This window comes from Galeopterus variegatus, unplaced genomic scaffold (assembly GCF_000696425.1).
Source record: "Galeopterus variegatus unplaced genomic scaffold, G_variegatus-3.0.2 Scaffold3028, whole genome shotgun sequence".
Taxonomy (NCBI): domain Eukaryota; kingdom Metazoa; phylum Chordata; class Mammalia; order Dermoptera; family Cynocephalidae; genus Galeopterus; species Galeopterus variegatus.
In genome coordinates, this window is record NW_007729139.1 from 243,017 (window position 1) to 256,901 (window position 13,885).

The window sequence follows — 13,885 nt, forward strand, 5'->3', positions numbered from 1 at the left end:
TTTTTTTTTTTTTTTTTTTTTGTCCTTTTCCGTGTCCGGCAACGGATCGCAACCCTCGGTGTTGCCCCCGTGCCTCGCTCAGCCAGTGAGCGGGAGCCGGTCTGTATGTGGGATCCGAACCCTCGGCAGGAGCGCCTCCGCACCTCCCAAGTGGCGCACTAGCGCAGTGCGCCACCGGGCCGGCCCTCAAAGAGGAAGTCTTAAGGAGAGTTTTAAAAATACACCGAACTATGTGAAAATGACCATGCGGCACGTCCAGATCTGTGAGATGCAGCTAAAACAGAACCAAAAGGGAAATTTATAGCACTAAATGCGTACATTAGAAAAGAGGCAAAGTCTCAACTTGGTGACAGAAGCCCCCACCTTAAGAACCCCAGCAAGCAGAGGCAAGCAAATAAAGATAAGAGCAGAAATCAGTGCAACTGAAAACAGAAAAACGGAGAAAATCAGTGAGATAAAGACTTGGTTCTTGGGAAAGAGCAATAAAATTGACGAACTTCTAGCAAAACTGACAAAGGGAAAAAATAGAGAAGACGCAAATTACCAGTATCAGGAATGACACAGGGGATCTGGCCACAGACCCTCCAGGCATCAGAAGGCTAATAAGAGAAACTGCAAACAACTCTACACATCGACTCGACAACTTCTGTGAAATGGACCAATTCTGCGAGAAACACAAACTACTACAACTCACCCAATGTGAAATAGATTGTTGGAACAGCCCTATAGCTCTTGAGAAAGTAGAATTTATAATTTTAAAACTCTCCTAAAATATATCTCTAGGCTCAGATGGTTTTACTAGAAAATTATACCAAATGTTTAAAGGAGAATTAACACCAGTTCTACACAATCTTTTCCAGAAAACAGAAGAGGGAGGGATACTTCCCAATTTATTTTATGAAGCTGGTATTACCCTGCTACCTAAATCAATGACAGTATCAAAAAATCAGTATCTCTCATGAATATAAAGGCAAAAATTCTTAACAAAATATATGCAAATAGAAGTCAGCAATATATAAAAACAAATATTCACCATGACAAAGTGGGGTTTATTCCAGGAATACATATCTGGTTCAATATTTGAAAATCAACCAATGTCGCCTAACATATTAACCAGCTAAAGAAAAAAAAAAAAACATAACCAAATTAATCAATGCAGAAAAACCATTTGATAAAATTCAACAGCTATTCATGATTAAAAATATAAAAATAAAAAAACTCTCCAAAAAATAGGAAGAGAAGAAACTTCCTCAAATTGATACAAAGCATTATCTACCAGAACAAAAACAAGACAAAAGACCTTACAGCTGACATCATACTTAATGGTTAAAGACCGAACACTTTCCCCCTAAGATTGAGACAAGGTGAGGGTGCCCACTCTCACCAATCTTATCCAGCAGGGGGCTAAACGTTCTAGCCACTACAACAATGCAAGAAAAGCAACTAAAAAGCATAAAAGCAGGAAAGAAGAAACAAAATTGTTTGCAGATGACACAGTTGTCTACATAGAAAATCCCAAGATTAGGGCCGGCCCGTGGCTCACTTGGGAGACCGCGGTGCTGACAACACCAAGTCAGGGGTTAAGATCCTCTTACCAGTCATCTTAAAAAAAAAAAAAGAAGAAGAAGAAAATGTCAAGAATCTACGCACACACACTCCCTCCTAGAACTTACAATTGAGTTCTGCAAAGTCACGGGCTATAAGATAAAAAATTTTTAAATCATTTTTATTTCTGATACTAGCAGTAAATATGTGGACAAAAAAACTTTTAATTCAATTCATTTACAATTACTCCAAAAAATGAACTACTTAAATGTAAGGCAGTGGAACGGAACAGAGAGCCCAGAAACAGACCCACATAAACACGGTCAGCTGGCCTTTGGCAAAGGACAAAAGCCAGTGCGACAGAGACAGCCTTCCCAACAAGTGGTGCGGGAACAGCTCGACAAATGTTAGAAAGGAATCCAGACGCAGACCTTAACCTTTCAGAAATTCAGTCAAAATGCATCATAGACGCATGCAAAACCGCAAAGCTTCTAGAAGATAACATAGGAGGAAATCTAGGCAACGAGTTTCTAGACAACACCAAAGCACGTCTATGAAAGAAAAAAGTGATGTTAGACTTCATTAAAACGAGAAATTTCTGCTCAGAAGAAGACACTGTTAAGAGGGAAAAAAGATGTGCCACAGACTGGGAAAAAATATCTGCACAACACCTGATAAACGACTTTTATCCCAAATATACAAAGAGCTCTTAAAAGTTAGCAATAAGAAAAAAAACAGGCCAGTTAAGAAGGGGGCACAAGGTCGGAAAGACACCTCTCGAAAGGACATACGCAGATGGCAGATAAGCACATCGGGCATTACAGAACTGCATGTTATAAGGTGAGACGCCGCTACGTACCTACTGGAATGACTAAAATCCCGAGTACTGACAACATCAAATGCTGGCGAGGATGCAAGGCACCAGGACGTCTCACCCGCGCTGGTGCAGGTGGGGAGTGGCACAGCCACTGGAGAACAGTTTGGCAATTTCTTTAAAAACTAAACACACAACTACAGTACAACCCAGATATTGCACTCCCAGGCTTAATCCTAGAGAAATGAAACTCATGTTTACAGAAAGTCCTGTGTATGAACGTTTACAGCAGCTTTATTCATAATAGCTCCAAGCTGTAAACCGCCCAGTGTCCCTCAAGGGATGGATGGTCACACGAGCTGTGGGACATCCACGCCGTAGAACCCTGCCCAGCCATAGAGAGTGGAGCACTGGCAACGCGACAACCTGGCTGCATCTCCAGAAGATCATGCTGAGAGGAAAGAGGCAGCCCCGGAAGGTCGCGTAGTGTGGGATTCCACCTGTGTGGCCTTCTTGAAATGACAGAACTGTAGCTAGGACAGCAGACTAGAGCGCCAGGGCTTAAGGAGGGGCCGGGCGGGAGGAAGGCGCATGCGGCTGTGAAGGGCTCATGAGGGTCCTGGGGTGGCGGATGTTCTGTGGCTTGGCTGTGTCAACCCCAGTGTGCTGGCCGTGACATTGTACAGTTTTGCAGGATGCTGCTATTGTGGGAAACTGGGCGCAGTGGAACCTCTCTGTCTTATTTCTTACAACTGTATGTCAGTCCACAATTACCTCACAGAGCAAAGTTTAAACGTTTAGTAAGTACTCAAGACTCATCTCCTAAGGATTGGACGGTAGTTGACTGTCATCTGTGCCCTCGGGCTGTCCACGTCTGCTGCGTCTGGGTGGTGGAAGCTCCACACAGAGGTGAGCTGCTCCACGGCTCTTCCAGCCCCACGTTCATGGCGCCACGCTGGCAGCTGGCGTCAGCCACAGGGGGGTGTCTATGCCGTGGAGATCGGCCAGCACTGTCCATCAGGCCTTGGTTTATGGTTCTGTGGCTTGTTCAGCTTCAACGAAGTGCCAGGGAAATGTAACCGGTGGGATGAAATGCGAGAGCCTGCTGAAGGCGGGCAGCCCACAGCGAGGACGTGCTCCCCCGGCGTCCAGCACCTGTCCTCTGGGCTGCGAAGCGTCGCTCAGAACAAGGGAAGCTCCAGCACGCCCCGTCCTGTCTCGCCTTCCTCTCGCCGACCGAGCTGAAACAAAACATCACCAGCATTCGCGCCGGAAGCACCCGACCTGCACAGGTGGACTCTGGATGGCAAAGCTGGTACAATTAACACGGGCCGTCAGCGAGGATCAGGGGCCCTAAAGAACCCACGGAAAAGAGCGCACGGGGGACGAGCTGCGTGCGGAGCGCCCCTCGCCTCAGCAGCATGGAGTGAACCACATGTGCACGTGGAGGCACGCGGTTGTGCAGAGCCACCTGTGAGCCGCTTAGCAGCACGCTGGGGCTGGGGCTGGGGCTGGTCCCCCTCAACTTCCCCGTCACTGTGGCCATGAGGAGAGCCCAACGCAGGGCAGCCCGGCTGAGGCTTTTCACACCTGAGCAGACTCAGGTGGGGGTGGGGGCTTGTTAAACATACATACCCCAGGCCCTGCCTCTGGGTTCCGAAATGGGAGCCTGGGATGGGGGCTGCCAGGCTCTGAGATGGTGCCTCGGGGTCCCTCTGGGGAGCCCGAGCAGGGGCATTTCTGTGGACACGATAGACCTACAGGCCCCATCCCCCTCTCTCTGCCTCCACCCAGGCCTCCGTGTACTGTGTGGCCGCCATCCTGTGGACCACAGCCAAGTTTAGCGTCCCCCGCAACCACAAGCTGGCTCTGCCACGCAGGCTCAAGACCCTCCTCCTGGACATGGCCAGACGCAGTGCCCTGGAGCGGCCATCTGCAGCTGAGGCCATCAAGGTAACCACACTGCTGTCATGACCCCCCACCCACGGCCCCAATGGCCTTGGACAGGGCCACTGTGGCTGAGCCAGGCAGGCAGGGGGAGCGGCCAGAATGCAAGTCCTTGTTTCTAGGAAAAGTCAGCCTGACCCCTGGCTTTCAAGCAGGCCAGAAGAGTAGGTTTCATTTTGTGGCCCATCTGTGCGGGCAGACAGTGTGGGGTCTCTGCCGGCTCACCACAGGGACGCTCCTCCCAGAGCGCCCCCTCTCCTCAGGGTGTCCTGGGGCCACATGCTGACCCCTGCCCTTGGGCCCTGATGGAGGGGAGCAGGGAGAGGCCCCCACACCCTGAACGCCCCACACCGTCCACAGCCTCGAGCCACCTCCTTTGGGGGTCCCACCAGCCTCCCCCTTCCCCTTCTGGCCTCCCCTCCCAGGACTCGGACCTTGGGGCGGGCTCTAGCCACCCTCCCCAGCGTGGCATCTGCCCGCACCCAGCAGGCAGAGTAGGTGCCCAAACCTCAGCCTGTGCGGACGCGTGGACTGTGTCCCACTTCCAGGTGTGCGGTGGTTACCTCCTTCAGCGAGGCATGGACAGCGGGAAGATCTTAGCCCACCTGAGGGCATCCACCTGTAAGGTAAGGTGCTCTCCAGAGCACAGCGCAGCCTGCACCTGCCAGTTGCCCACACACCCCTGTTTTTCATTGTGTATAATTCTCCATAGATTTACGGAGAATTCAAGGAAGAGGTGGGGGATAACACTCTGCCCTTCGGACAGAGCTGTTTTAGCTTTTTCCATCAACTTGAACGAGCTCGCCAAGGATCTGCTCCCAGCAGCCCCACACCCAGGGTCTCTGTTGGCCACCGTGCCTTGCATGGGGACTTTTCAGCTAGCGTTGGTAGGAGGGTCAGAAAGCATGACACTCAGTCATTGGCAGCATTTCCAAAGGTGCCCGTCGGCTTCCTGGGTGCACTGACTGGGGCCAGCAGGATCAGAAGGGGTCCCAAGGTCCTGGGGTCCCCAGGATGACAGACCAGCACCTCCAGGGCATAGACCCCAGCGAGCTCTGGGAGTGTGGGCTCTGGGTCTCAGATTGCAACATCATCTTCCTGTTCCCTAGAAACCTGCCAAAACCTTGCCGAATTGGGAAGCGAAGGACGCCCTAATGGCTCCTGTTCCAAACAGAAATAGGCCGACTCCAAATCTAGGACGTGGAACCTCCATGCCAGGCCCCTGAGCACCAGCAGGAGGCTCCACGGAGGCTCAGGGTGGGCAGGGGCACACACGTGGGTGTCAGCCGCTCTGGAAGAGAGGCATCCACCGTGCACTCCGGGAGCCTCTGCTGCCCCCTTGACTGGGGCTGTCTGCGTCCCCCACCCAGGTCTACCAGGAGGAAGAAACCATCAGTCTCCAAAATGCTTTCTCGGTGGTTGAACTAAAACCCGGCACAGCGCCTGCTCCTGAACCCAGCCCAGGTGGGCCCCTGCCCTGACCATCCCTCGCTCAGCCCCTCCTGCGCCGCTGGCACCTGCACCCCATGTCCACGGCTGCCCCGTCTTTGGGAGTCCAGCCCTGAGTGGACACCCGCAACCAGACATCACCCAGAAACCCAGGGCCACATGTCCTGAGCTCAACCCGCCTGCACCTGCCTGGCCTCTCCCGGTCCTTCCCAGCCGGCTCTGCCGCCCGGCCTCTATCTCGTCAAACCACCCCCGCGCAGGCCTCCCTCCACCCAGCCCCATGGTGCAACCCCCCAGTTCTCTCCTGCCGGTCTCCCCCACACGCAGAGCCCACCATGTCTCAGTGCCCACCTGCACCCCCCGCAGCCCGTTCTCAGCAGGGCCTAGTCCTTCTGGTCCTCACTGCAGCCATCCCCTGAGCACTGGTCACACCCCACCTTCCAGCTCCAGGGCCAAGCCCGCAGGGAAGGGGCCCTTGGGGGAAGGGAGGGCTGCAGACCCTGCACGGAAATGCCAAATCACCCTAGGGCCTCTGCCAGTCCCCCGCCACCCCCGCCTCTCTGTCCCCAGGCTTCCTGCCAGTCAGTGGTGACACCAGGCTGGTTGCCATGCCAGGGCCCCTGCCTGGCCATCCCTCCTGCTGGGAAGGAGCCCCCAGGCTGCCAGCAGCCTTCACCTCCGAGGCCACTCACTTCAAGCCCATCGTCCTCCCCCAGGATGCAGGTGGAGCCAGGTGAGCATCCCCACCCCCGGTGGGCAGGGTACCAGGCTCAGGTAGCCCCTCCTGAGTTCCCTCTTCGTCCTTCCCACAGGGACCAGCTGGCCTTGTCCTCAGGGCCAGCTGAGAGGCCCACAGAAAGGAGCCGCCCGCCAGACAGGGAGGACACAAAGGAGCATGAGCCTGAGTCCCCCGCTGGGGCCACCAGCCCGACGACACCTGACCAGCCGGTGCCAACTCCAGGGCCACAGGGAGGAGAAAGGAGCCGCCCGCCAGACAGGGAGGACACAAAGGAGCATGAGCCTGAGTCCCCCGCTGGGACCACCAGCCCGACGACACCTGACCAGCCGGTGCCAACTCCAGGGCCACAGGGAGGAACCCCAGAACGTGTCAGGGAGTCGGACCCACACGGCGCGGCCCAGGGGGACTCCTGCACTCCACCCCCCACCCCTGGCATCCAGTCAGAGGGGGCCTCATCAGCAACTACTGGCTCTCCTGTCCCCGCCCTGAAGGCTTCAGCGCTGCCCCCAGAGCAAGGGCTAGACGGACAGGTCCCACCTGAATCCCCTTCTGGGAGCCTCAGGCCCTGCCCCCCAGGGCCCACCTCAGCCAACCACAGCTCACGTCACCCATCCAAGCCACCCAGGAGCAAGGCCACTGAGCACCCAGGCCGGGAGCCGCAGGGCACCCGATCGGCCGCACAGGGCCCCTCCCTGGCCTCGGTGAGTCCAGACAAGCCCAAGGGCAGCTCTGTTGGGGAGCATGGTGACCGGACCCCAGACAGCTTCCCTGAGAGGCCCCGGGCTGCAGACCGCAAGCTCTGCCCACCCAGTGTGGATGCCTCGTGCCTCCCGAGGAGGACGGCCTGCCCGTCACTGCAGGAGGCCACGCGCCTGATCCAGGAGGAGTTCGCCTTTGACGGCTACCTGGACAACGGGCTGGAGGCTCTGATCATGGGTACGTGGGGCCCCAGAGGACGCCCCCAGAGGAAACCCCAGGACCAGGGAGAGGCCACAGAGGATACAACCCATCAGCAGGCATTAGTGTGAAGGGGACTTGGGGCCACAGTGAGCCCGACTCTGCACAGAGCCCGGCGGGCAGAGCTCGGCCTCCCAGGGGCCGGCTGCCACAGGGACAGAGGGCGGCCCCCAGAGCAGGCACCTGAGCCTCAGGCAGGAAGAGGGTCTTGGAGCCCCCCACCCACAGCCCAGCCCTCTCTGGCCCAAGACTAAGAGGAAACCCAGAAAAATGCTCCTGCCCAGAATTTAACTGGTCTGGTCTCTGCCATTCTGCAAACCCAGGGGAGTACATTTTCGCCTTGAAAGACCTCACTTTCGCCACCTTCTGTGGTGCCATCTCGGAGAAGTTCTGTGACCTCTACTGGAATGAGAAGTTGCTGCAGAATCTCTTCAAAGTGGTGAACGAGCCGACGTCACCCTCCAAGAGGTGCGTGCCCCACGCCCGGACCCCGCTGAGCTCAGCTTCCACCTCCTCGCCTTTCCTGCAGTGGCCACCCTCCGGGCGTGGGACAGGGCAGGAGTCTCAGCGGCCCCTCTCCTTGGGCTGAAGCCCACCCACTCCCCACAGCTTTCCCATTAGCACCAGCTTCTGGGCGGCTGTGGCAGGCCTGGGCACTGGTGGCCACAGGTCTCCCTGCTCAGAGAGACCAGCTTGAGAGCCCAGAGGGGAGAGGAGGCCCCCAAGCAGGTGGCCACAAACCCTGGAGGGACCACTATCTGGTCTCCCCACGCAACCCCCAGGTGACATTCAGGGCAGGGTGATGGCTCCCCTCCCATGTTAGAAGGTGGGGGCATAGGTGATGGCACTGGCCGCTGGGGTGACCGTTGCAGGGAGGACAGGCAGCTCCCCTGCCCACCCATGCCCCCTGGCCTCCCCATCCCCCAACCCCCCACTGGGCCTCCCCACCCCTACCCCCAGGCCTCCTCACCCTCATGGCTGCCCCGGTAGGAATGGACACCCTAGATGTGCCTGGTCCCTCCTTGGTGCCAGGCTTGGCCCACAGTTGGACGTGGGGCCCACCTTCCCCGCTCCCAGAGCAGAGGCCAATATGGTGAGGGGCAGGGACTTCTCATCCTGGCCATGCCTGAGGCAACCCGAGACACCCAAGAGCCAGGCAGCCCTGACCCGCTATGGTGACCACCACCTGGGGTGTGGCTGTTTCTGGGGTGTGCATTTGTGTTGGGAGCAGGAGCAGGGGTGGGGGCTCTGTTCGCTGCTCCACACGGTGCCCAGAGCATGTGGGCAGCTCTCCAAACAGAGGCACAAGACAAGCACCCCCATCAGCCCCTACTCCCCAACCCAAACATCCACAAGTTTCCACAGCATTGAGAAAGGCTGTCCTGGGCTATTTCTGGATTCCATCTCAGGACCCCAAGAAGTTATGACCCAGAGATCCCATCCTGGGGGATCCCATGTTTGGTGACCGCCCACAGCTGCAGGGCACTCTGCAGCCTGTGTGCCTGGGAGGTGCCAGCAAAGACGGTGGCGGGGGGCTCCAGCTCACACCCAGTGCGCCCCATGTGAGGCTCAGTGCTTAGGGGTTGCTCTGCCCACCTGAGGCCCCTCCATGGCTGAAGGAAGTGGAGGGGAAGGTGGTGGGGTGGGGCTCCCGACCACCCGTTCTCTCGCCAGTGCTCCCGAGGAGGCAGGGCCCCAGCCCGAGACCACACTGGGGGGCTGCTCGCCATCCAGCAAAAGGCCCTCGCTGCACGGACTGGGTAAGACAAGGGCCTGCGCCCACAGCAGACTTCCCACGGTGGGGGAGGGGTTAAGGGAGGGGTCCCCGGGTCCCTGTTGGCTTCTCCAGGCAGTTTTCAGGAAGGGCTTCTCCAACTGTTGTCACTGTTTCCCTGGGGGTACCCCGAGATCCCAGGGCTTGGCTGTCCAATCCTAGGGGTCTGTCCTGTGAAGGGAAGGTTTTCTCCCCCTGCCCCACACGGGGCAGCCAGCAGGAAGAGGGCCTTGGGGCTGGAGCTGTCGGTCCCAGACTGGGGGAGCCACAGGGAGCCAGGGCTGGGGAGTCTTTGCTTCTTCCCTGGAAACATGTCATTTAAAGATCCTGAAGCTGCTTTTGCTGGATTGTTAGCCCACGATTCCCAGGTCAACTGAAAAGTTTGTAATTTCCTGAAACCCAGTCTCAGGCAGTCCAAGCAGCTTGGCAGAGTGGCCAACTTCAGGGTTTAGGAGGGGCGGGCGTGGTCACCCCAGATCTGCCTGCCAGCCAGTAACCAAACACTGGTGGTGGGCTTTGGTCCCCAGGAGGGCACTTCAAAGTTTGTGGAAAAATAGAATTAAAAGATAATACGAATCTTTCCATGAACTTTTTGAAGTTCTCTCGTATTTAAGCAAATTAGGGAACAGCGAGCAGGCCCTGGGCTCGAGGTCTGCATGCCCCTGGGTGACCGGGAGTGGTGCCCGCACCAGACGGAAGCTTCCAGCATTGATGGAGCCCAGAGTGCCACTGAGGGGCTGGTGTGTGACATGGCACAGCTGTACCTGTTCTCAAATATTCCAGAAGAGACGGAGGGGCCCCAAGGAAGGGGGGAGTCAGTGTTGGTGGGGAAGATGGGGTCCCACTCTGCCATTTGACAATGAAAATGCCCCAAGGAGACCTGTGTCTAGGAAGGGTCAGAACCATCCTTCAACCCACAAGTCTCCACTGTCACCTCCACCCAGACATGCAGCAGAGGTTAGGGACCCCTGTGGGCCTCTCGAGAGCAGAAGGGGACATGTGGTGTCCCCGCCAGGCGTGAGTGGCCCCACCATGAGCAAGGGGCCTCCCTAGAACACACCAAGTGCAGCTGCTGCCCGTAACCCTCGCCTCCTTCTTTCAAGGGAGAGAGAAGCCAGCCGCGGCCCGGGGCAGCAGAGCGCCCTGCTCGCCTCCGTCACTGTCAGACATAGACTCAGATGAGCTCTCACGGGGAAACTTTGAGGTGGGATTTCGGCCTCAGAAGTCAATCAAAGCTGCCACAGAGCAGCCGCCCCAGGCTGGAGGGGCCGGGCAGCAGGGCGGGGGTCCCGAGCCGGCCGGCAGGGTCTCAGACGCGGAGGCGGTGGCCCATCTGGCCAGGCCCGACAAGGGCATCCCAGCCGTGGCCCCCAGCCCAGCGGAGTTCCAGAGCTGCAGCCCTGGCTGGTGCAGCGCCTTCTACGAGGCCGACTGCTTCGGGGCAGACGTCTACAGCTACGCGAAGGACCTGGGGAGGCAGAAGGCCGGCGGGTCCCCAGAGCTCGAGGCCCAGAGCCCGGTGAGTCCCGGGGGGTGGCGTCACTCACTGCAGCCTCAGGAGCGCCACGGGCGGTGAGGCCCTTGGTCAAGCAGAGGATCACTCCTGGTGACAGATGGTGTGTTGGGCTCCCAGCCCCCTGCCCAGGGTGTCTCTCACTCCTGGTGCCCCACCTGCCCCAGGGACCCCCACCACAGTGGTCTCAGCCACTCCCGCTGCACCTTTCAGTGGGAATCTTGTGCTGTCTCCATGTTGTCCACATTTCAGGGCAGGAACGGCTCCTCTCTCCTGTGCGCTGGACACGCGAGGTCAGGTTTAAGCCACGTGTCCTGCTGGGGCAGGCAGGTGCAGCCCTCCGGCCTCCTGGCCATGGGCAGCATCACTTTTGAGACGAGAGAAAATACCAGAAGCACCAGGCTTGTGGCAAGTTTGGGCTGGACCCCAGGGGTGGGGCAGCCTGGCCTGGGCTTCTCTGGCAGGCAGTGCCATCCCGGGTCAGGGACAGCCCATGCTCACCCCCGGTCAGCGTGAGAGGAGGCCAGGCCTGGCCAGATGTGTGCAGGGGAAACCAGCAGAGCTCTGGACACAGGCCACTGCCCGTCTCATCGAGGGCCCGCCCCTGGTGACCAGCTGCCGGCCCCCATCCCTGCCCTGGTTTCTCTCACCACCGCCCGCCTCTGATCCGAGCTGCAGGGACATCCAGTGGTCGTCACCCGAGCCCTCACCTGCCACTGTCTGAACTTCACTTTATGACTCAGTCTAGGAACTGACTGTGTCCTCGGGAGCGAGCGCTGGGAGGGGGCTGTGTTCACTGAGACCCTCGTTTCCGTTGGTTCCTCCAGGCTGCAAGCTCCCGGGGTCTCCTTCCTTCCACACTGTGGGGCTTGGGTCCTTGTCCTTTTTTCCCCCAGGTTCTGGGCACCTCCGCGACCACGTGTGCATGGCCACATGCAGGTGTCCCCTAGGCTGCAGAGCAGTGCCCTGGTCCCCCTCACACTCCAGGCCTGGGTGCTGCGTCTGGCCTCTCCTGCTGTTGAAACAGCCTTTGCTTTCAGTGTTTAGGTGGATGGTGATGGCTTCGGTTCATCCCCCACGTCTGTCTGTCTGCAGTTGTGGCTGTCCCACCCACCTTCCGACCACGGTTTTGTCTGTCTGCTCCCCAGCACCCACCAGCCATTTATCCAGTTAAAGCCAGTAGCCAACAGGCCTCAATTGTGCCTGCCAGTCACCCACACTTACTGCTCCAGGCAGCTAATGCCCTTTTAATTTGTGAGAAACCTCTGTCAGGTCAGGCCGGGGGAAAACCAGCTGAAGTCAGAGAATCCTCAGTACTGGATCCAGACCTGGCCGGTCCAAGTCAGCCTGTGGTCCACGTCTGTGCTCCCCACAGGGAGTGGCCCAGACACTACGCCCTTCTCTCCTGAATTCTTCTCCACCTCCCATGTGTTGTGTGAATTTCAGTTCACATAGATTTACCGTGAATATGCCAAAACAGTCCTTCTCAAGGAATCTATCTGTAGTTGAGTAACACGGGGAGTGAGGCTGACAAATGTCAACTATTTAAACTGAGGCCCTGAAACACTGACCCATGGCAGGTCTGCGTGAGCTGCTCTACAGACAGCAGGCACATCCTGACCACGCAGGGGGACCCTCCGAGTTCTGGAATGCCTCAGTGCCCACAAACCCTCTCCAGGGGATTTTGTCAACACCCGTGTTCCCAAGAGTGGATGGGGCTACGGGGGTGGATGGAGCCTGATGCAGGGTGACCAGGGGGTCGTGTCCACGGCCACTGTCCTCAGAAGCCAGGATCCAAGAGCAGCCATGTGTGGAGGGGCTGCCCAGGCAGCAGAACAGCCTATAAACACGGCTCCATGGACACCTGCATTACTGACGTGGAAATGTGCTGTCCACTGGGACTTTCCTTGACGGCAGAATGTTCTAGGTCTGCACTGTCCACAGGGTAGCCACCAGCCATCTGAGGCTTCTAAGCACTTGAGAAGTGGCCCACATGACTAAGGAAATGACATTTTAATTTTTTCATCTAGACAACCACAGGTGGCCAGCAGCTCCCGTGTGGGAGGCCCAGGCACAGGGGCACATGGCTCCTGGCGCCTGCTCTGCTCCCAGCATGGGGACCCATTCTCCCCGCCTCCATGAAGACAAGTGAGGCTCAGGCCCAGTGAGTGGTCGGCATCCACCCGCTGTCAGGTAGGGAGCTGCACTGAGGCTGGGCTGTCCTCCAGACACTGTGCCAGGAAGATAAAGTCTCAGCTTGGGGCAGCCTGCGTGCAGCAGTGTCTGACAGGCCCCCTCGGACACGCCGGCATTGCGTGCAAATCCTGTGATGGTCTACGTCGGCTTTCCCAGGTTTGCTTCCATGGAGGTAGACTCTGCCTGCAGCTCCTGTATGCGACCCTCCCCCAGCAGTTTGCCATCGCTAAGCTGCAGCAGGAGCCAGAGGTCTCGGGGGCCTGGAGGTTCTGACCACCCGTGAGGCTGCCCACGACTGCCATTGCTGAAACACCAGCCCTGGCAGAAGACGGCCAATGAACCACATCGTCATTGAAACCACCAGATGGAAGGGATTTAAATACCACCTGTTTTTCATTTTGCAAAATCGTTCAAAAATAAACACCATCAACAAGGCAAAGTCCACTGCAGGAGGATGAGACCAAGGAGAGCGCGTTTTGGTGTGAGCTGACTGGACTTCACGAAAGGAGCCTGCGTGCAACGGGCTCCAGAGCGACACTGTCCTCAGTGTGGTCGACTCAGGGCTTGGAGCCACACTGAGCCCCGGTGCGGGAAGCGGTTCTTCCAGGAGTCTGTGGTCCCCAGCGGCGCCCTGCCCCTTCCACCCCCTGCCCACAGCCCGCCCCTCACTGTGGCCCACAGCCCATCCTCCTGCAGGAAAAGCCGACCTCACAGTCCCCCTTGAAGAGCTGCTGGAGTCCCAGCTTGCGCGGACCCCCTGCAGAAAGGCTTCAGACCTCCTCGACCCCTCACAACCACTGCCCTCCCTGGTGGGCACGGGGCTCACAGCTGGGGTGCAGTCGCGGAGGCTGGCTGTCCTCTCCCCTGAAGTGGGGGCTGCCTCTGTTCTGTCATTCTGAAGTCACTGCCCCTAGCAGGCCCTGTCCTCGGGGCCGCCCTCCTCCTGGCCTC

The 13,885-nt window shown here is 57.8% G+C and overlaps 1 protein-coding gene across 1 annotated transcript in view; it reads left to right on the top strand.

Moving 5' to 3' along the window:
- The window catches only part of LOC103599605 (protein very KIND-like), a 48,090-nt gene extending 37,289 nt beyond the window's left edge, over positions 1-10,801 (top strand). The window contains exons 10-18 of the mRNA XM_008583756.1: positions 4,154-4,312; positions 4,855-4,932; positions 5,677-5,770; positions 6,326-6,488; positions 6,568-6,603; positions 6,739-7,430; positions 7,775-7,919; positions 9,126-9,211; positions 10,329-10,801. Of these exons, the coding sequence (XP_008581978.1) occupies positions 4,154-4,312; positions 4,855-4,932; positions 5,677-5,770; positions 6,326-6,488; positions 6,568-6,603; positions 6,739-7,430; positions 7,775-7,919; positions 9,126-9,211; positions 10,329-10,801 (1,926 nt within the window). The remainder of the gene's footprint in view (positions 1-4,153; positions 4,313-4,854; positions 4,933-5,676; positions 5,771-6,325; positions 6,489-6,567; positions 6,604-6,738; positions 7,431-7,774; positions 7,920-9,125; positions 9,212-10,328) is intronic.
- Positions 10,802-13,885: the final 3,084 nt, after the last annotated feature.